General features: G+C 39.2%; 1 protein-coding gene across 1 annotated transcript in view; it reads left to right on the top strand.

Moving 5' to 3' along the window:
* LOC115224815 (cytochrome P450 3A14) overlaps positions 1-13,210 on the top strand; it is a 38,996-nt gene extending 25,786 nt beyond the window's left edge. Inside the window, exons 8-14 of the mRNA XM_029795741.2 lie at positions 91-212; positions 3,616-3,778; positions 9,701-9,858; positions 10,420-10,508; positions 12,193-12,330; positions 12,428-12,590; positions 12,999-13,210. Coding sequence (XP_029651601.1) covers positions 91-212; positions 3,616-3,778; positions 9,701-9,858; positions 10,420-10,508; positions 12,193-12,330; positions 12,428-12,590; positions 12,999-13,073 — 908 coding nt within the window. The 3' untranslated portion in view covers positions 13,074-13,210. The remainder of the gene's footprint in view (positions 1-90; positions 213-3,615; positions 3,779-9,700; positions 9,859-10,419; positions 10,509-12,192; positions 12,331-12,427; positions 12,591-12,998) is intronic.
* The last annotated feature ends 11,035 nt before the right edge of the window (positions 13,211-24,245 follow it).

Below are 24,245 nucleotides of genomic sequence, written 5' to 3'. Positions count from 1 at the left end.
TATATACATGCACACACACATATAAATACACACGTAGGCACACACATGCACACTGTCAGTTAAACACTTCATTCTTTTGTATCTTTGTAGTTCTTTCACGCAAGTTTTTCAAGTTCCTGTTATTCACAAAAGTGCTTGCAACTCGATCAGGAAAATTCTTTTATGATTTATGCAAGAAAATCTTGGCAGATCGAAAACAAGGTAATGGCCAGGTAAAGTTCAGTGTTTTGTTTTTATAAATTGAACATTTTTTACTTCATGCCATAAGTTGTCTTATTTGAGAAGACACACACACAGCAAACATCATCATTTGCATTATTTACATTCGACGGATATTTGTCCTCATCTTGTTTGTTGTTAACACAATGTTTCGGCTGTTATACCCTCCAGCCTTCTTCAGGTGTCTTGGGGAAACTTCGAACCTGGGTTCTCATTCCTAAGGTATTTTTCGATGTTGTTATTATTATTATTGTTCAGGTCACTGCTTGGAATCGAACTTAGAATCTTGGGGTTAGTAGCCCGTACACTTAACCTCTACACCATATACCTGTGGGCATTATTACTAATGATACTAATAATAACATTAAAAAATACTTTAGGAATGAGAACCCAGGCTTGAAATTTCCCCAAGACACCTGAAGAAGGCTGGAGGGTATAACAGCCGAAATGTGTGTTAACAACAAACAAGATGAGGACAAATATCCGTTGAATGTTAATAATGTACATAATTCCTCATCTCTTAACCCTTTAGTGTTCAGATTAACTTGTCAAATGTAATGCTTATCTGTTCAGATTAATTTGGATTTATTCAGGTTCAAGTGGGGTGTCCACAATATTTACTTGTAACTTTGTTAATTTTCTACATACAGATTTGAAACTTTGTAAATGGGTGCTTAAATGCCAGTGGTTTATAATTACGTAATTTTAGCTGATCTTTCTCACTACATTTGACTTTTATGGGCAGGTAAATTTAATTAACAGGTGTAAAAACAATAACATTATGAATAAACACTAAAATTCATATTCTTAATACATCTTACCTGTTTGATTTGCTGCTAAAATTATCCCAGATGTCAACGGCCAACAATTTTACATTTTTCAAGATGAGGTACATTAATTTGAATGAATTAAAATACAGGTGTAATCAGTACAAGATTTTACTCTTTTTCTATATTTCATTCAAACGTCATCATTGAAAAGAAAGTACAAAAACTCTTTTACTAGTCAATATACCATTGGCTATGCACTCATATACAATTTAATGAATTCATTCACGTAACAGAATGCATCTAATAAAAAAATCTCATTAACAGGTGAGACAAAGGTGAATACAGGTGTGTAACATACTGAAAATTAATATGTAGTTCTCACTTTCACATATTATATTATAAAATTAAAAGGAATATGTAAAATTATACATTTATGGCATATTTCTGTCATGAAACTGTCCAAAGCACCCTTTACACAAGGGCACTTGGCAAAACGAACACATGTAGGATGTTTCGATCTGGTACCCTTTCGCAGTTTTTTTTTTTGTTGCGAACACAGTCTGCACACTTTTTTTCTTCCATCTATTTTTTCCATTTGATGGAAGTCAACATTTTCTCTGTTGACATCCACCTCAGTTAATTTTGCTTTTCTCCCAGCTCTGTGCTTTCTAGAAGAAAAGCCCTCACGTAACTGAGATGCAATGTCAACCCGAAATTTCAAGTGGTCGTAGTCTTTCGGTGGCGGAGGTACTTTGTGGCTTTTTACGTAAACAATGTGGGCATTTACTATAGTTAAATTAACTAAAAACCACAAAATGTACCTCCACCATTTCTTCCCAGGTCGACCAACTGGGTTAATATGCCCGATATTGGTCGGATTTGTCTACGCCACCCATATATTTGTTGTAGCAATATTCACGAGGGGTTTCCCCTCAGCCCCAACACCAGTTTGTTCATTAGAAGACAGAAATAAAATCTGCCTTTTGTCTTAAATGCAGTAACTAACAAATTTTGTTTTTGCATTTGCAAAATGTCCCCTCTTTTTTTTAATTTTGCTTTTATTTCATGGGGTAAACCTTTACGATTTCCCATAACAGTGCTGCACATGTAAGTGCTTACACGTGCAAGATTTTCTGCCAAAGCCACTGAAGAAAAAAAACGATCGAAATAGAGGTGTCGGTGCTGATGGTGAAAAGGTTGTGTAAGAGACCATACAACATCATGTCCCAATCCATGTGGTCTTTTCGCATTATATTTCTTACCTGTGTAAACATCGAAGTTTACACAGTATCCTGTCTCCGATTCACAAACTTCCCATACCTTGATCCCCCATTTAGTAGGTTTGGCAGGCATGTACTGCCGAAAATGTACTCTGCCCTTAAATCCTATCATCGCTTCATCTACACTGAGATTTTTTCCAGGTAAATAAATAGTTTTATAATTATGTACGAGTAAATCGATTACCGGACGTACTTTGTACAGGGGATCGTAGTTTGGGTCGTTTTTGTTGGGAGCATTGGAAGAATCAGTCAAATGCAAATACTGAGATATTTTCGAATACCTCATCTTCGACATGATGCTTGAAATATATGGATCGCCATACCTTACATCGGGACTCCAATAGTTCCACAGTCGAGGAAGCTGTCTGACTCCAAACATAATGTTGATCGTAAAAAATGCTCTTATTTCCGCAGTATTTGTTGGCAGCCATAGCGGATCGCTCCTTCCACGAACAGAAATTAAATGTTGGGCATATTTGTTCGTTTGCTCCGCAACATTTTCAAAAAAACTTTGAGGCAAAAATAAAAATAGATAATCCAGTGGTTGAGCATCAGGAGGTAAATCATGTTGTGGACCAGTGTTTTCTGTAAAATCAGAAATTGTTACTGGTGTCGTAATTTTCGACCATGTTGCCTTGTTTACACTATCGTTTTCATCACTTTCATTTTCTTCACTTTCGTCATCGAAATTTTCTTCGTCCGACGAATAATCGCTGATATCAATATCAGACTCATTCCAAGTCAAAAGACTTTTGTTTTCGTTGATATCTTCAACATCATCAATGGTAAAGCCTTCAAAATCGGAATCGCTACTTGCTGACGCCATTTTTTTCACAACAAACGTATAGTTCTCTTCACACGTGGAAATAACCATGTGGTCGAAACAATTTCACAGTATTTATACTTGAATAAAGGCGGGAAAGGCTTCATCTCGCATTATCTCAAAGCTACGAGAATTTAATAACGTCATTTGTTTATTTTTTTAGCCATTTCGTAGAGTGGTCATTTACGGCCGGATTTGGCCGGTTTGAACAAATAAAGGGGAATTAATTCTGGCCGGATATGGCCGGTTTGAACAAATATAGAACTGAAACATCATCATTGATTAACATCCAGCTTCCATGCTTGCATGGGTGAGATGATTTGACAGGAACCAGCCAAGCATAAGCCTGCACCAGACTTCTGTGACTGTTTTGGCAGGATTTTTACAGCTGAATGCTGTAAAAAAAGAAAAGACAGACGGAAAGAGAATGAATGACTCCAGTAAAGGACTAACATTTTATATTATATGGATTATAATTTTTCCCCTTATTCATTTTTCTCTTATTAAATTTTCTGTTTAATAGTTCAGGAAAGATCTTCTGCAAATGATGATTGATCAACAAAATGATTTTACCGAAGAACAACCTGAAAAGAATGCAAAGAATGGTGACGTGAAGAATGGCAATATAATGAATGGTGATGCAACAAATGATGATGTTCCGATACCTACAAAGTTAGTTAAGAGAAGTAAGTATAACTCTGTTGTTTTGAAAAAGAAAAGTTTTCAGAAGTCCATATGTTGTTGGTACATGGTAGAGAAGAAAAGAAGCCCAGTATAAATAGAGTATATTTATGTAGAGGTTATTTAAATAAAGGTGAACTGGAAGGAAAGGGTAGTGATGTCAATGGCCAAGGGGCCCCATTAGAAGAGAAAGAGGGAGCATCAAATGGAGGGAAGTAGGACCAGCATGGTCCCCTTTGGCCTCGAGGCAGTTGTGGTGAATGGATGCAAGAGCAAGGCAGGGCTTTAGCAGTAGCTACTAGCAATAGGTGAGACAGGTAGGGCATGTCTTGGATTCAACACAGCTGGACAGCTGACACTAAGAGGTAGGTGAAATATATTTTGTCCTTCACATTACAGTTCCCTCAAACTACAATACGTAGATGTCTTCTGCTATAGCTCTGGGCCTATATATACTTTGTGAGTGGATTTGGGAGATGGAAACTGTGTGGAAGCCCATTGTGCATGTTTATGTTATATGTGTGTGTGTATATATATGTATATGTGTGTTTTTGTGTATGTATGTATATATTATATATATATATAGTCAGAGTAAGTGACAGAATAATTAAGATTAGATTAGTGCTCCATCATAGTTTAGCAACTATTATATCGGCCTATGCCCCTCAGCCAGGGCTACCTGATGGACAGAAAGACTGTTTCTATGACACCCTACTGCAGACCACATCATTGACGAACGACAGGGACCTTCTCTTTGTGGCTGGTGACTTCAATGGGCATGTTGGACGATGTGCTGGGGGCTTCCATGGCGTGCATGGAGGCTACGGTTATGGTTCCCGCAACGAGGAGGGAACCAGGCTGCTGGAGTTCTGCGATGCGAATAGTCTTATGATTTGCAACACTAACTTCAGGAAACCGACAAGCCACCTGGTCACCTACCGATCGGGCCGGCATACTAGCCAAATCGACTACATCCTTGCCAGAAAAGGGAAAGATGGCTGCTTATAAATGCCAAAACCTTCCCAGGTGAAGAATGCACCCCACAACATAGACTGGTAGTAGTGACTTTAGGATCAGGACTAGAGGGCGACTAGAAGACGACCAACATGGAGAAGAAGGGTCTGGAAGCTTAAAGACCCTGCGAATGGACAGAGATTTAGAGATATGTTATTTGAAGCCTTAGACGAAATGGAAGGGAGTATACTACGCATGGGGTAGAAGACAACTGGACGCTTCTGAGGGACAACCTGCTGAAAGCCGCTGACCAGATCTGTGGCTGGTGCAAAGTCCCCTTAAGACCCAAAATAACGTGGTGGTGGAACAATATTGTTGACAGGGCTATTAGACAAAAGAAACAGGCTTGGAAGGCCTGGAAGAACGGTGGTAGCAGGGAAGTGTATCAGTCTGCCAGAAGGGAAGCCAGGAGACAGGTCTATCTAGCCAGAGGGGAGGCAGATAAGGAAAAATTTGCCAATGTCCTGCGTCGTGAGGATGAAAGACTTGAGGTATTTCGTGTTGCAAGACAGTGTGTGAGAGAGAATCGTGACGTGGTAGGAGAGAAATGTGTTCGCAAGGATGACGGTTCACTTGCGCTTAATGAGGATGCAAAGAGAGAAGCTTGGAGACGCCACTATGATAGGTTGCTGAATGAAGAAAATGAATGGGATAAAGAGAGTCTCCGAATGTCGACCCAACAGAGGGACCAGCAATCCGAGTTAACAGTTCCTTAGTAGATAAGGCAATTAGAAGCATGAAAACAGGAAAGCCCCAGGCCCATCAGGATTACTGCAGAGATGCTCAAAATATCTGGTGGTGTCGGCTATAGCTTAGTCACCCGTATAGTTAACCAGGTGATACACGAGGGCATACCAATGACTGGTGTAGGCAGCATAATAGTCAACTGCTACAAAGGTAAAGGCGACGCCCTAGAGACAAATAACTACAGGGGCATCAAGCTGCTGGATCAGGTAATGAAGGTTACGGAGAGGGTTATAGCCCAACTAATTAGAGAGAGAGTTAGCTTAGATGATATGCAGTTTGGGTCGTGCCAGGGAAAAGTACTACTGATGCTATATTCCTGGTAGACAGCTGCAGGAGAAATACCTAGCCAAAGATAAGCCCTTGTACCTGGCTTTTGTTGACTTGGAGAAAGCCTTTGACAGGGTCCCCCGATCCCTTATCTGGTGGTCAATGAGGAAACTAGGGATAGAAGAATGGTTGGTGAGAGCTGTGCAAGCCATGTACAGAGACGCTGCTAGTAAGGTGAGGGTTGGCAACGAGTACAGTGAAGAATTCCGGGTAGAGGTTGGGGTCCACCAAGGTTCAGTCCTCAGTCCCCTCCTATTATATAGTCCTCCAGGCAATAACGGAGGAATTCAAGACAGGATGCCCCTGGGAGCTCCTCTATGCTGATGACCTTGCTCTAATTGCTGAGTCACTATCAGAACTGGAGGAGAAGTTTCAGGTGTGGAAACAAGGATTAGAATCGAAGGGCCTTAGAATCAACCTAGCCAAAACCAAAGTCCTAATAAGTAGGAAGGTAGATCAATCACATACGCCTTCAGGTAGATGGCCTGCTCGATCTGTAAAAAAGGTGTAGGTAGAAACTCTATAAGATGCACAAGTGTAAGCTATGGACACATAAGAGGTGCAGCAATGTCAAAGGAAGGCTAACTAGGAAAATAGTTTTTGTCTGTGGCAAATGCTCAGGAGCAATAAACACTGGAAATGTGCAGAGACCAACTTCTGCCACACGTTCCAGGGAGACAAACTAGAAGTAGTTGATAGCTTCCGCTACCTAGGAGACCAAGTCAGTAGCGGGGGTGGGTGTGCTGAAAGTGTAACTGCTAGAGTAAGAATAGCCTGGGCAAAGTTTAGAGAGCTCTTACCCCTGCTGGTGACAAAAGGCCTCTCGCTCAGAGTAAAAGGCAGACTGTATGATGCATGTGTACGTACAGCCATGCTACATGGTAGTGAAACATGGGCCGTGACTGCTGAGGATATGCGTAAGCTCGCAAGAAATGAAGCCAGTATGCGCCGATGGATGTGTAATGTCAGTGTTCATAACCGTCAGAGTGTAAGTTCCTTGAGAGAAAATTGAACCTAAGAAGCGTCAGTTGTGGTGTGCAAGAGAGACGTTTGCGCTGGTATGGTCATGTGATGGAGAATGGCTGAAGATAGTTGTGTGCAAAAGTGCTACACCCTAGCAGTGAGGGAACCTGTGGAAAGTAGACCAGGAAAACCTGGGACAAGGTGGTGAAGCACGACCTTCGAACTTTAGGTCTCACTAAGAAAATGTCTAGAGACCGAGACCTATGGAAGTATGCTGTGCGTGAGAAGACCCGGCAAGACAGTCAGGCCATAACCCGTGGCCCCTACCTGGGACATAGTCAGTCCTCCTGTGCATACCTTCCTTCTTGTGACACTTATGAAGACCTGTTGAGGCAAGTGAAAATCAAATCAAAACAAATCAAAATAGATGAACATCAGTGGAATTGTATTCTTTGTGGTACCAGTGCCGGTGCACACAAAAAAACCACCCAAACGTGGCCGTAGCCAGTACCGCATCGACTGCCTCCGTGCTGTGGGCACAACAAACACCATCCGATCGTGGCCGTTCGCCAGCCTCATCTGGCACCTGTGTCGGTGGCACATAAAGACACCATCCGAAGACCCAGCGACGTAGTCAGTCCACCTGTGCATACCTCCCCTCTTATGACACTTGTGAAGACCTGTTGAGGCAAGTGTGTGACACTTGTGAAGACCTGTTGAGGCAGAGGCAAGTGTGTGACACTTGTGGAGACCTGTTGAGGCAAGTGTGTGACACTTGTGAAGACCTGTGAGGCAAGTGAAAATCAAACCAAATCAAAATAGATGAACATCAATGGATTTGTATCTTTGTGGTTCCAGTACCGGTGGCACACAAGAAAACCATCCGAACGTGGCCGTAGCCAGTACCGCATCGACTGGCTCCTCCGTGCTGTAGGCACAACAAACACACCATCTGATCGTGGCCGTTCGCCAGCCTCATCTGGCACCTGTGTCGGTGGCACATAAAAACACCATCCGAAGACCCGGCGACGTAGTCAGTCCACCTGTGCATACCTCCTACTTATGACACTTGTGAAGACCTGTTGAGGCAAGTGTGTGACACCTACTTATGACACTTGTGAAGACCTGTTGAGGCAAGTGTGTGACACTTGTGTAGACCTGTTGAGGCAAGTGAAAATCAAATCAAATCAAATCAAACCAAATCAAAATAGATGACATCAATGGAATTTGTATCTTTGTGGTACCAGTACCGTTGGCACACAAGAAAACCATCCGAACGTGGCCGTAGCCAGTACCGCACACATAAAAACAACCATCCGAAGACCCGGCGACGTAGTCAGTCCACCTGTGCATACCTTCCTACTTATGCACTTGTGAAGACCTGTTGAGGCAAGTGTGTGACACCTACTTATGACACTTGTGAAGACCTGTTGAGGCAAGTGGTGTGACACTTGTGTAGACCTGTTGAGGCAAGTGAAAATCAAATCAAATCAAATCAAACCAAATCAAAATAGATGAACATCAATGGAATTTGTATCTTTGTGGTACCAGTACCGTTGGCACACAAGTAAACCATCCGACGTGGCCGTAGCCAGTACCGCATCGACTGCCTCTGTGACGTGGGCACATAACAAACACCATCCGATCGTGGCCGTTCGCCAGCCTCATCTGGCACCTGTGTCGGTGGCACATAAAAACCCAACCGAAGACCCGGCAAGACTAGTCAGGCCATAACCCGTGCCCCTACTTGGGCGTAGTCAGTCCACCTGTGCATACCTTCCTTCCTTCCTGTGACACTTGTGAAGACCTGTTGAGGCAAGTGAAAATCAAATCACAATCAAATCAACAAAATAGATGAACATCAATGGAATTTGTATTTGTGGTACCAGTGCCGGTGGCACACAAGAAAACCATCCGAACATGGCCGTAGCCAGTACCGCATCGACTGGCCTCCGTGCTTGGGCACGTAACAAACACCATCCGATCGTGGCCGTTCGCCAGCCTCATCTGGCACCTGTGTCGGTGGCACATAAAAACACCATCCGAAGACCCGGCAAGACTAGTCAGCCATAACCCGTGGCCCCTACCTGCGACGTAGTCAGTCCACCTGTGCATACCTTCCTTCTTGTGACACTTGTGAAGACCTGTTGAGGCAAATGAAAATCAAATCAAAACAAATCAAAATAGATGAACATCAATGGAATTTGTATCTTTGTGGTACCAGTGCGGTGGCACACAAGAAAATCATCCGAACGTGGCCGTAGCCAGTACCGCATAGACTGGCCTCCGTGCTTTGGGGACGTAACAACACCATCCGATCGTGGCCGTCCGCCAGCCTCATCTGGCACCTGTGTCGGTGGCACATAAAAACACCATCCGAGCGTGGCCGTCTGCCAGCCTCGTCTGGCACCTGTGTCGGTGGCACATAAAAACACCATCCGAGCGTGGCCGTTCGCCAGCCTCGTCTGGCACCTGTGTCGGTGGCACATAAAATCACCCACTACACTCTCGGAGTGGTTGGCGTTAGGAAGGGCATCCAGCTGTAGAAACACTGCCAGATCTGACTGGCCTGGTGCAGCCTTCGGGCTCCCCAGACCCCAGTTGAACCGTCCAACCCATGCTAGCATGGAAAACGGACGCTAAATGATGATGATGATGATGATGATAAATTTATATAAATAAGGATAAAATCGTTAATTTAAATTAAATAATGATTTTATCAAGTGGCCAGCATGGAATTTAAAACCTTCAAAGGTGATAATTATTTTTAATTATAACTTACTGATTGGGAAATAATCAAAATCTTGAAATGTATTTTACAAATTTTGATTTAAAAAAAAAAATTATTTTCTCATTTTTATATTTTCTTTTGTTAGAATTAACCGATGAAGAAATCATTGCCCAGAGCACCATTTTCTTTTTGGCTGGCTATGAAACAACAGCAACCACTTTGTCTTTTATGGCCTACCTTTTAGCCTTACACCAAGACATCCAAGATAAAGTGTATCAGGAAATCCAATCAGTCATTGGAAAGGTCAGTAACCCTTCCAGCCCCCTTTTATCGTTCAACTGTTTTTAGTACCAACCCTTTGATGCCTGCTGATTTTAAAACACAAAACCTTTCATTTTAAAATGTTCTTATTTAATTAGCACATCCATTTTGATTTTTATGTAAGAATATTTCTAACTCAGTCAGATAGCAAATGCAGTAAGCTAGCACAAAATGAGTATAAACATAATAATGACTTTGTTGGTAAAAGAGAGCATAAACAAGTGTGTGGATTCAATGTAACAGAAAAGTGGTATGAACACACACCAGAAGGTATGAAAGAGAATAAAAAATTAGGATTTTATGGGATTTCCATAGAAATTATATCATCTGTAAAGTCCAGGTTTGTAACAGTTTACTGCTGATACTCTCTGCAGGTTTTGCAGACACAATATCTTCAATCAACAACCTCACGATATTGTATACTGTGCGAGATATATAATAATAATAATAATAATAATAATAATAACAATAATAATAATAATAATAATAATAAATGATGATGATGATGTTGAACTCTTTCTTTTCTCCTTATGTATTTTGCAGGAAGCACCTGATTACAATAGTGTTCAAAAGTTAACTTACCTCAGTCAGTGCCTTTCAGAAACACTAAGATTATATCCCATAGCAAGCAGGTATTATTTAATATGTCTACATTATAATTGTATTTATACTGTCTGTATGTCTGTCTATTTATCTCTCTCTCCATGTCTCTTTCTCTCTCTCTCTCTCCGTATACACACACACACACATATATATAATCAAAATAAGCAACAAGGATATCCAGAGGTAATGCAGTACGATCATTTCATACAACACCATTTAATTGAACAATGCAAATATTACATCAATTTTAAAATGTAGAGTAATCCTCAGTTGCATAAAAATATAGAATTTAGTAGGGTATTAAGAGCACCAACCTGAGTGTGATCATTGCCAGAGCAGCTATCTTGCCTCCATGCTGGTAGCACATAAAAGACACCATTCGAGTGTGATCGTTACCAACATTGCCTTACTGGCACCTGTGCCAGTGGCATGTGTAAAAAATTCAAGCGAGGTTGTTGCCAGTACCGCCTGACTGGCCCCCATGTTGGTGGCACGTAAAAGCACCCACTACACTTTCGGAGAGGAAGAGCATCCAGCTGTAGAAACTGATTGTAGATCAAGATTGAAGCCTGGTGCAGCCATCTGGTTCGCCAGCCCTCAGTCAAATCGTCCAACTCATGCTAGCATGGAAAGCGAACTTAAACGATGATGATGATTATAGCTAATATCATCACAAATTTCATTACAAATATTATGATAAAGATTATTACTAATGTTATTAACATGAAGATCATTCAGTAAGTTAATCACGAAAACATGTATGATACTAACATGACCATATCAGCACAGTCTTCTCTCTTGCATAATACATCAGATGCCTTGTATTCCCAGTTTTCCTCTCGAATCACTTGTACTTTGTCATATATGCACACTGACATTACACATTCAGTGATAAATAAATTTGATATTTGTTTGATTTAGAATGTGTTGACCAAGGTGACCATCCCTAGTTCATAAAAATCAGCAATTCAGTAATCTGCATAGGCTTTGGAACCAAAGGCTCCAGAAGGTCGATTGTTGTACTTGCTTTATGGTAAAGATTATTACAAACACATGGTACACCCTGGTGATCAGAGATTGCAAGGGAGATAATCTTTTGTAGATCAAACAATTGAAGTAAAAGTTTGAATTTTAAATCCAAAAACCAACGAAGGGGATGCAAAGAATAAATAGAATATACATACCTCTTATCTTTTACTTGTTTCAGTCATTGGACTACAGCCATGCTGGGGCACTGCCTTGAAGGGTTTCAGTTGAGTGAATCAACCCCAGTACTTATTTTTTAAAGCCTGGTACTTATTCTATTGGTCTCTTTCCCTGACCTGCTAAGTTGATGGAAGAACAAGCAGGTATATTAGTTTGACACTTGGGGAAAAATGGCAAAGTCTTTGATGTTTTGGGCTTATGCTCTTTGACAGAAAGGGATAAGAGAAAAGAAAATGGACAGAGAAAAAGAAAACGCTTGTGTTGTCCCCTGCCACCACTTGACAATCAGTGTTAGTGTGTTGATGTCCCAGTAACTTTGCAGTTCATCAAAAGCAGACAGATAAAATAAGTACCAGGCTTAAAGCGAAAAAAAATACTGGAATTGATTTGATTGAATCAAATGGAAGTTGATTCATGTTGGCACCTCAACTTCAAGGCAGTGCCCCATCATTGCCACAGTCTAATTCCTGAAACAAGTAAGATGTAAAACTTTTTTGTATTTTGCAGTATTCTGAGAAAAAGTAAGAAGCAAATCACCATAAAAAATTGGACAATTCCTGCAAATATCAGCATTAACATTCCAATCCATGCTCTGCACCATAATCCGAAATATTGGCCTAATCCTGAAAAATTTGATCCTGACAGGTAAATTACCGTTGTCTCCTTACATAAGTGTTTGTGTGTATGATGATATATATGTATGATTTTTTTTTCTTTCACTCTCTTGAATTTTTTTTTACAGATTTTCAGAGGAGGCCCAGAAGACACATACCAAGTTTGCTTACTTGCCCTTTGGCGCTGGACCCAGGATTTGCATTGGCATGAGGTTGGCCCAGATGGAAGTCAAATTTGCAATGACCGAGATTCTCACCAAATATAAATTTGTGCCGTCTGAGAAAACTGAGGTAATTAAAATAATTAATTAATTGATTAAATCAATTAAATAATCTGCTACAGTTGCTACTACTGCTGTTTGCTACCACTCCCACCAGTAATACTATTACTATTACCACTACCACAACTACCAACACCACCCCCATAACCTCCACCACCATTACTACTACAACTGCTATTAATACCACCACCACCACTACTACTACTACTACTACCATCATTACTACTACTACTACTACTACTACTACCACCACCACTACTACTACTTTTACTACCACCACCACCACTACTACTACTTTTACTACCACCACCACCACTACTACTACTGCTTCTACTACCACCACCACCACCACCACTACTACTACTACTACTACAGCTACTACTGTCTTTTACCCTGTTTCTTTCTTTGTTACTTTCAGAACCCAATTATCCTTAACAAGCAGCCTCTTCTCTCTGCAAAGAATGGAATCTGGCTTAAACTTGAGAGACGTTGAATTCACCAACACCAACATGACCACCACCACTGCTCTGAAATATAGAGTGCTTGTGCATGGTTGCTAGACATGCTAGAAATAGCAGTCAAATTTCCTTGAAATTAACACCCAGTGATTCGCTTTAAAAATAACTAAAATGAAACAATATTTGATATCTGAGAAATATATAAGGTGGGATGGTCATGGCTGGAATGCCTTTGATCACAGATTCCCTCAATCAGATCTGAATTTGGACTAAACAACAAGAAATGAAACCACCAGAAACTTTATTTTTTTAAATGTATAAAGAAATTAGCAAAACCATAAATTTGCGAAATTAATTAAAAACCTAATTAACAAAAATCAGACTGTTGTAATCAAATGAATCAGTCGAGTGTTTGGGTTCAAATTCTACCAAGGACTTGTGTCAGTGCTAACAATTATTATTATAATTATTGTTGTTGTTATTGTTATTATTATTATTGTTGTTGTTGTTATTAAGGTCGCGAGCTCTTAGAATCATGAACATACCTGACAAAATGCACAGTAGCATTTTACCTTTAAATTCTTTAAATTCCGAGTTCAAATTCTGCTGAGGTTGACTTTGCCTTTCACTCTTTCAAGGTCGGTAGAATAAGTACCAGTTGACTACTGGGGTCAATGTAATCAACTCCCCGGAAATTGCTGGCCTTGTGCCAAAATTTGAAATTATCATCATCATCATCATCATTATTAAGGTGGTTAGCTGGTAGAATCGTTAGCATGCTGGAAGAAATGCTTAGCAGTATTTCATCTGCCGTTATGTTCTGAGTTCAAATTCCACCGAGGTCGACTTTGCCTTTCATCATTTCAGGGTCGATAAATTAAGTACCAGTTACGCACTGGGATTGATGTAATCGACTTAATCCGTTTGTCTATCCTTGTTTGTCCCCTCTGTGTTTAGTCCCTTGTGGGTAGTAAAGAAATAGGTATTTCACCTGTCACAACGTTGTGAGTTCAAATTCTGCTGAGGTCAACTTTGCCTTTCATCCTTTTGGGTTTGATAAATTAAGTACCAGTAAAGCACTGGGGTTGATGTAATCAATTATTCCCCTCCCCCAAATTTCAGGCCTTGCACCTATAGTAGAAAGGATTATTATTATTATTATTATTAACTTTTTGTTACCAAATTTCTGTTAGAGTGCGCTGACTTTATTTCAATTAATTTTGAAAACAATAAAAAATTTATTGAAATAACTTTGGAATTTTATAGGAAGGTTTTAATTTAGATAACTTCAAAACGGAATTTGTATCCTAGGAGTAGGGATAGTCTCTAGTGGGTTGGCAACAAAGGAATTAAGGTGCTGGCATGGCCAAATTGGTAGTTCATCAGGGGATAAAATAACTTGTGGAAATTTAAATATCTTATTTCACATTCAGTGTTCAAATTTCACTGAGGGCAAATTTCTTTTTTATTCACCCAGGGTTAAAAGATATAACATATCAATAAAATCAGACTAGCTTTTTCTTTCCTCCAGTAATCTTGTGCCTTATATCAGAAAACACTAAATTACAAAATTATAAATTGTATAACCCTAATATAAAACAGATATAATATGTAATATAAATGAATGTTGTGAATATTAACACTGGAAGCAAAAGTCATTTCTGTGATTTCTTGTTTTCCAGAAATAAAATAATTTCTGAAATAAACAGATTTATATATTTTATTGTATTCAACTTTTTTGTTTTTTGTTGCTGTTGTTGTTTTTTTAAGAACAGGCATGGCTGTATGTTTAAGGATATTGCTTCCCAACCACATGGATTTGGGTTCAGTCCTATAGCATAATATTTTGGCCAAGGGTCTTCTACTACTGCTGCGGGTGGATGGATTTGGTAGAAAGAAATTGAAAAAAGCCCTTCATATGTATATATATATATATATATATATATTCTGTTGTGTCTTGGGAGAGTCATTTTCTTTTTGTGCCTTATAATTTAACACATTCACCGGTAAAAATTCCACTTATTTCTTATAGGAAAATAAAAATAAGAAATAAGTGGAAATTTTATTGTGAGTGTGTTAAATCATAAGGCACAAAAAGTTGTGAAAAATGTTGCAAAATAAGCAAAATAGAAATACAAATTCGAATGTTTTAATGTACGCCCAAAGTGTGGCAGTACCAACTGCACTACAGAAACAAGTATTGCAGGAATTCCACAGTGGATACTTGGGAATGTTGAGAATGAAAGCCTTAATGAGGAGCTATGTATATTGGCCAACAATAGACAGGGACATTGAAAATTGTGTAAAATCATGTAGAGGTTGTGCGCTAGCAGCCAAAGCACCACCAGTGAAATACTAACCGTGGCCTGAGATGGATAGTCCGTGGTCCAAGGTACATATCAACTATGCTGGACCGGTGAAAGGTGCATACTATCTAATCATTGTTGATAGCGGTACAAAGTGGCCAGAGGTATGCAGATGCAATAAACCAACTGCAAAGACAATAATAAAGTTCCTGTATGAATTATTTGCCTGATATGGTTAGTATCAGATAATGGAACACAGTTTACAGGTCATGATTAAAAAATTTCTGCGAAATACATGCGATAAAGCATATTTTTATGCCACCTACCACCTAGGGTCAATATTCTACGTGTTTTATGTTCAAATTTGTTCCTGAAAGCTGTTCGTCACCCCAAATGTTCGTGAATCAAAGCTATTTTTTCCCAATGGAAATTCAAAACTAGGTACAGCAAGTTCAAGCAGGGATTTGCACTGAACGAAAGCTGGACAGCACTTGACATTCTCCAGCTGATATTCCCAGCCTGTTCCTGAAGGACATCCATCACCTGAAATGCTCATAAACCAAAACTATTTTTCCCATAGGAAATTTAAGAGAAAGCACGGCAAATTCAAGCAGGGATGTGCATTGACTGAAAGCTGGACGTCATCACTGAAATGTATGTAGAATGACCGTGCGAAGGAGAAGTGACGAACGAATGACTCCTTTAATACACCGCACGGTCGCTACAATAAAAGCGAAATGGATAAATGAGGAAGAGTGCCAGAATGAAAAGAAAGACGACACAACCATAGAATGTTAAGAGAAAGGTTTTATTTATGTGTTAACAGAGTGTGTCTGTGTGTGCGACATAAGTACATATAATAATAATAATAATAATAATAATAGACAGTCCGTCATGCATACATAATGTGTATGTGTGTTCAAACAAGGGTGTATGTGTGTGAGATAAAATACAGAGCATAGAAAGAGTCTATAACAGGACGTTAGAAGAATGTTCTCGCACAATAAAGATAAATACCAGTTCGTAGTAAAGTACACAATAGTTGAAGTTCCGTAACAAGAAGTTGTTGCTATAATGCAGTGCCGGTTGAAGCACGAGTCGTGTAAGCGGTTGTGGCTACTATGCAGAGCCAGTTACTTGATACAGGAAGATCTCACAGGTTGTACTTTCTGTTAACCACGGTGAAGTAATTCACAAATAGTGAGGAGTTGACCCTGAGTGGATGTTGCGGTGTATGTAGAAATGTTGTCGGCGATGTTAAGATGAAGGTGACGGAGATGGAGGCCTTGAATGCTGCTGGTGTTGTCTGTCACTGGAATTGGCTGTGTGCTCTGTGGTCAGTAGTTAGAACTTAGAAGGTCTAGAACCAAAGACGAAATATAGTTGCTGTAACTAGCTTTTTATAGGGACTAGGGGGCTCCAACGGAGATTTAGAAGACTGTGTCATGGGACCTTATCAGAAGGTTGCGATTGGTTGGCTTGCACACTGGCGTGTAATAGAGCAAGAGACAAATTACGCCAATACCAACCAATCAGAGTAGTGGACACAACGGGGTCCAAACGGCCGAGGACTAGCTGTTAACTGCTACGTCCGTATTTATGTTATATATGTCAGAGAGAGAGAGAGAATTTCACTAAGCGTACGCTACATGTGTTTCTGAGAGGGTCTGAGAGAACCAACTTTCCAAAACCCTTGCTGCTCACTCACAAAACATTCTTTTGTTTCAATGGTTTCTGTGCCCTTAAGTCAAAATCTTATCAACAAGAGATACAGTGGAACCCAAACTATTTTCCCCACAGGAAATCAAGAGAAAGCATGACAAATTCAAGCAGGGATGTGTTGGACATCATCACCCAAAATGTTTGTAAGCCAAAACTATTTTTCCCCATAGGAAATTTAAGAGAAAGAACGGCAAAAGCTGGACAGCAGTTGATACTCGCCAGCTGATATTCCCAGCTGGTTGCCAACCGTTGTTGCCAGCTTGTATGTTCATTACTCATGACATTACTCATTTATCTCCAGAGATACTTTATGGTTGAAGAATTGTATGTAAACTGATTTGTTCATGATGAGAGCATTCCTAAACAAAGGAAGACTTTAAACATTAACTGATTGCTAAGTTATTTAACCAAATAACAAATCGATTGCTTTCTTACACAGTTGGTTAATCAATCAGTCAAACAGTCTTTTGTCAAAGTTCAATGGTTCTCAAATGGAGTTCATATGGCCCTTGGGGGCCCATATAACATTTTCTTGTTAAAAATTGATGCTACAAATTGGTGATATCTCTACAGTACATAAAATGTTTTAACAATTTTCTTATACAATTCCTAATAATATTTCATTATAAAAATATAATACGATTTTTTAAACATTGAATGGCTATGAAGGTCCAATCAAAGGGGTCCATAGACAAAAAATTGTTGAGAACCGTTCGTCAAAGACCCTTTGTCACCGTTTCCAACCCCATCGAAGTGAAATTGCATCCAGTGCGTGTGTTTATTATCGGCGTAATGACCCTCCCAAGATGGAACAAAATATATTTCAATACACGAGCTCACATAAAAAGATATTGTAAATAAAATGCAAAAACGAAAAAATAAATTTTGTTAAACTTGGAAAATGTACAAAAAAAAATTCAAAGGGATGTAACTCTGTTTTACTTCTATAAGCCACAAGACGAAATTCAATTAAACTGAGTAATCCTGTCCCTTTGCTTGTAGCCAGAGAACTGCATGCGGTGGATGAAGCGTTGCTTGTGTCTTTGTCTTTCCAATTCCATAGGGTTGCACATGCAAGACACATCACACACAACGCACCGCCCGGTCCGGGAATTGAAACCACAATCTTGTGATCGTCAGTGCAACACTCTAACCAATAGGCTATGCGTCAAATGGCCCAATTTAATCGAACGTGTGTGTTTTGAGTAGTGTATATAACGATTTTGCAAATAAATAAAATAAATAAAAGAAAAAAGAAAGATAGATAGAAATAAAGAAAGAAAGAATGAAAGAAAATTCTAAGGCAGTATTTTGTTTCCTCCCTTTCCGTAATTTTCTTGTAACTTCTCTTATTCGAAAAATTTTTCTAATATACTCTCTTTTTTTACTCTTTTTACTTGTTTCAGTCATTTGACTGCGGCCATGCTGGAGCACCGCCTTTAGTCGAGCAAATCGACCCCGGGACTTATTCTTTGTAAGCCCAGTACTTATTCTATCGGTCTCTTTTGCCGAACCGCTAATTTACGGGGACGTAAACACACCAGCATCGGTTGTCAAGCAATGCTAGGGGAACAAACATATTCACACACACACATATATATATATATATATATATATATACGACAGGCTTCTTTCAGTTTCCGTCTACCAAATCCACTCACAAGGCATTGGTCGGCCCGGGGCTATAGCAGAAGACATTTGCCCAAGATGCCACGCAGTGGGACTGAACCCGGAACCATGTGGTTGGTTAGCAAGCTACTTACCAAACAGCCACTCCTGCGCCTAAATATGTTTTAAAAAGTCACGCATATTTGTATATTTTTAAGAAAAATATTCTGAGATTTGAAATTTAAATCTGAACATTTTCGAAAAAAGGTAAAAACTGTAAAGTTACTAAAAAAAGCAAGAATAAAATCACACACCCTTTTAATATTCTGCAGAATCATAATCTTCTATGTTTAAAACAAACCCGTCCATAAAGATAACAGCTTTTGGAGACTTAGATTATTTCCAATTCTATTGTGTAACACCAAGTTATATCCCTTCCACTTCCGTTCTTTGTGTTATCAATTACACTGGTCAACAAAATGAAACTTATTTTAATCATCAGAGTTGCTGAACGACTTTTCTGGGTTAATTTTTGATGCTGATTACGAATCTGAAGTCCAATTTCCTCTCTCAGGCCACATTTTCATTTTAATGATACCTGCTGTTTTCACTTATAGGATACGTAAAGCATGTCTATATAAAGTACTAGCAGAAATACCCGTCGTTGACTGGGTTCAGAAAGAGTCTTTCTGAATCCAGATTTACGAAAGTTACTGCTTCGATGTTATTGAATGTTTTGTAGCGGAATATCCGCAAGCTCTTATTGGCAGGTTTCAGACTACAAATTTATAATATTTCACTAATGGTTCTGCTGATAGTCAGTCTCTTCAGCTCTTTCTCTTTTCCTACGCTGAGATTGCTTAGATAGTCCAAATCTAATTTTTTTTTCCAGAGGTATTGTAGTAGGGTGAATTAATCTATAAGACAGGGGACTTAACTCATGTTAGCAAACTTACGGAAGTCACCGACGTGAAAATTGGTAAAAGTTATGGTTGAAAAGTTATTATTACCGCTGTCCGGAGGTACCTCGGGAAAAATAAGTTGACAAAAGCACAGCCATGGTCGTGACCAATGTACTCCTAAAATTTGAGCGATATGCGTGCTAATTTGTGGACGTGCATAAAGTACATTCACGTACACACACACACTCGTCCTGCGTTTTATAGATATAGATATTGAATACAAAATATGATAATTTCATGACTTTTTATTGTATAAAATTAAAATTATTGTGTACAAATAAGTTAGAATACACTCAAATGCATAACAACTTAAAATTTGGGGGATTTGAACTTTCTATGGTGTTTTGTCTCAGGTTCATCCCTGTATAACACCCAACAGTAGTCAGCTAACATTCCTGCATTCCAAAATCCTTGATATCGTTGTCCCATCGATGCAATAACTTGATGAAAGCATTCGCCTTGCTCATCAGACTCTGCTCCAAGATTCTCTGCAAAAAAGTCCAGATGTGAATCAAGGAAATGGACTTTTAGTGACATCCGGCAGGTCATTGCAGCGTAGGATTCTAGAAGATATTTCACTCCACTTCTAAAATCTAGAGATCTCTTGTTGCCTAGGAAATTTTCACAGAGCCCTTTGAAGGATTCCCAGGCTTTAAGCTCAATCTCATCCAATGCTGTGAGGAAGTGGTTGTCCTTCAGGAGTTCTTTTATCTGTGGACCTATGAATATTCCCTCCTTCAGTTTTACCTCGGTGATTTTTGGAAATTTAGCCTTCACATATTCAAACCCTTTTGAGCTTTTCCTGGCAAGTGTCTTCATGAATTGTTTCATGAGGCCAAAATGAATACAAATAGTTATAAAACAAAAGTCAGAATTTACCTGTATAAGTCGTTTATGTGTAGCGATACCTCATCAGAAAAACTGTGCCTGATCAAAGGAAACCAATTAAAATTTCGAAATCCACGGACAAAGCTACATATAAACCAACATATAATATCCCTGATGAAAATTGGCTGTTGACCAGTGTTTCTAGATAGAAGCAAATGAGAAATAACACTTACTGACCAAAGACAAAAAAAAAAATAATAAAAATTTTGTTACACAGTGTTATTTACTTTTGTGTTAGTAGGACAGCACGTGACAGAATCAGCAGAGTTCTCTTTCTTTCTTTCTTTCTTCCTTTCTTTCTCTCTCTCTCTCTCTCTCACCTCTCTCTCTTCTCTCTGTCTTTCTCTCCTTCCTTTTCTTGTGCTTATTTTTTTCCCCTCTCTTTCAGGTTCAACTATTTGCCATAGGTGATTCAGTCCAGATAATTGAAGATATTCGTAAAGTTAAAGAATATCAGAAAGGTCACGGAGAATGGACTGATAGCATGGCATCGGTGGGTGGATTTGTTTATTTATTTTTCTGTATAGTTCTAGACATGCCCTGAACCAGCAGAAAAACAGTCAATCATTTCCACATCCCTGGCCCTCACTAACCCAGTTTTATAATTAACAGACACATTATGTTATAGGGTCTTTATCATAAAAAAGAAAGTAAAAAAACGGTGTGGCTTCGTGGTAAGAAGTTTGCTTCCCAACCAAATGGTCCTGGGTTCAGTCTCACTGTGTTACACCTTGGGCAAGTATCTTCTATTATAGCAGTGGTTCTTGATTTTTATCTATTCTTTTACTGGTTTCAGCTAGAGGCTGGGGGGGGGGGGGATGCTGAAGTACCGCCTTTCAATGTTTTTGGGTCTCCTTTCAGTACTGTTCTTGGTGAAGAAGCAAGTTGGATGAAATTACTCTTCTTTGCGCCTCCTGTGTGATGTGGGCTCATCTGGGATTTCAGATAGAAATTTGTTCAGGTGCTTTTGGAATGCTTCCACATCTACACTTTGCAGATCTCTTGGGTAATTAGGCAGGATGTTAAACAGTTAGACACTCTTTTATTACTATTTTATTGTGATGGACTCCCATAGCCATTTAATGTTTAAAAACTAGTTTTATTGCTATTTCTTTCTAAATTCCTATTTTGTTTTTCATGTATTAACATGTTTAGGCTGAACTATGTCAAAAAATGTTAGAGAGAGAAATCTATTTGTTTCTTGCAATAAGTATATCTAAAGCAAAATGTTTTCATGGGACCCCCTAAATCTTATATAGACACTCTGAGAACATATGAACCTCGGTCATTCTTTTGCAAGTGTATGTCCTCACCGTCTTATCTTAGGGTATCTACTCCTCCTTTTGTTTTGTTGTAACATGTAATAACTTCAGGTTTCTTTTCAGCACTTTTTGAATCAATTGAAGGCTGAGAGTGCATTGTACTCATAAGTGTCACTACATAATTTTTCTTGGAACAATAAGATAGGATAATAGAATCCTTTTGAAATCCAAATATTCTGCTGTTGATTTCTCTTTCTTTTCCATTTGTGAAAGCACTTGGAAGTTCAACTCTTTTCTTTCTAACTGTTCCAGCTAAAGTAGTTTCTTGTTAAGCAGCTTTCGAGTCAATCCAAGAATTGTAAACAAAATTATCACAAGTTATATTGTGACCAGTATTTTCAAGTTGTCTTCAGCAACTCTTGAACCTTGATTTGTCTCTCTCCCTTTTACACCAGGGTCGGCACTGTTGTTCACGCAGTGCTCTCTCTCTCTCCCTAGCGTGAAGCTTCCTATCTCGAACGTGTGAGCATGTGCACAATGGTCAAACACCACGTCACTGGAACTGTGAAGCACACAGCTCTATATAATGATTTTTGTATTTTTTTCATAAAGTAGGGGATAGCTACTGACATTAAGCTTAAGGATTATGTAATGTACAAGTATAAAGAAGGAATTAAAGGGAAAAGGACTCATTATATTGAATGTTATTGATAATATCGAGTGGAAATAGGGGATGCTGCAGTTCCACAGTGCCTATACATGAGCCGTCACTGAGCGGACGTGTTTATCACAACATGAAGAAAATGAAGTATCGTCATCACAGTCCTTAAAACCTGTGTGCCCTACTTGATGGCTAACACAACTTTCTGAAGTCAAAGCCCTTCTTGAAAATTATTCAGATGTCCTCATTTCTTTACAAGAGGCAACAAATGAGTTTGGCATCAACATTGCCTCCAGTGCCAATGGTATTCTTACGTGTCCCTCTACGGGTCAATGTGTTCTTGGATTGCATGTTGTAGTTCCACTACTTCAACTCCTTGAAGGATTGAACAAATCTTTTCAAAGTGCCACCGTCAATCTAGGTGGCATGTTACATAGTGTCAAACTGGTGCAGGAGGAGCTAAAAATTTATGCAGTGAAGAAAAATTTCAGGAGCTGTTCAATACAGCAGAAAAAATGATTTACCACCTCAATATTTCTCCTTTGGAGCAAGCCAAGCAAAGAAAAGTTCCTAAAAGATACCAGGAAGGAAATGGCATTAAAATATCAACACTGCACTGTTTTGGATCATTAGAGAGTGCAGTATTTGAAGGTAGTGGAAACTGCAATAGCATATTTTGAAAGATTGTTTTTTTCATAGGATTTAGCAGATTAAAAGACAATAAATTTACTTTATGATTTTTTATTCAAATGTCTGTGTTTTTTATTTTTCGTTTATTTGATATAATAAATTCTGGTGATCTTTCGTTACAAGAACACATGACTGCTACTTTCAAGCCACCTTTGTTTTTTTTACTTTTGTAATTTTGCCTCTAACTGTCCCTTTCTCCCTTCTCTTCTTTACTTTACTCCCCTTCTCTGCTTCTTCTTCATTTAACTGTCCCTCTCCCTCTTCTTCCTCACTTTACTCCTTCTCTCCCACGTCCTCGCCTTCTTCTACTGCTTCTCTTTACTCTCTTTTCCTCTCCCTTCCCTCCCTACTTTTTCACCTTACTCCTCCTCCTCCGCTTCTTCTCCTCATCTTCTCCCTCCATCCTCTTCATCTTCGGTTCCTCCTCCTCCTCTTACACTTCTTTTGCTCTGTATTTGTATATCTTTCCGAAGACAAACCGGCCAAGCAGCATTCTCATTTGTCACAGACGTTGACAAGTCTGTTCGGCTGTTGCTGTATTTAACGTAATTCTTTCTGTCTCGAAGCGAAAACCTAGACTTCCAGTTCGTCATGATAGACCTTCTGTCGTTCACTGAATCCTCAATATATATCCTCATATCCCTCGTAGTTTTAGGGATCGTTTATACGTGAGTACACAGATTATTTTTCATTCTCTTCTTGGCAGAGGTTCAGATCAGGACGATCACATAAATTGGATTTTCTTGGTTTCCATGTAGATTTTCCCCATTGTTTTTTTCCACCAAATCTATGGAAGTGATGGGGATGGAAGCAGGGCAAGACTTCCACCCGTCCCCACAAAAAAACCACCCTTTAAAAAAAACGTTTTTTTTTTCTCGACACAATCCCTCCTTTTCGGCTACGGGGAATACGAATCTGCAAAAAAAATTGGCAAAAATCGACATTTCTGAATTACACCCACCCCCACCCCCACCACCACCATTTCCTTCATTTTAAACTTTTTTCACAATTTTTTTTCTTCAAAATATGCGAAAAAATACAGAGATTATGATTCTGAAAAAAATTTCCTAAATTCTTTGTAAAATTTTTTTGGTAGAATTTTTGTTTC

Source organism: Octopus sinensis, linkage group LG26, assembly GCF_006345805.1.
Source record: "Octopus sinensis linkage group LG26, ASM634580v1, whole genome shotgun sequence".
NCBI lineage: Eukaryota > Metazoa > Mollusca > Cephalopoda > Octopoda > Octopodidae > Octopus > Octopus sinensis.
This window is presented reverse-complemented; position numbering and strand designations above follow the sequence as displayed.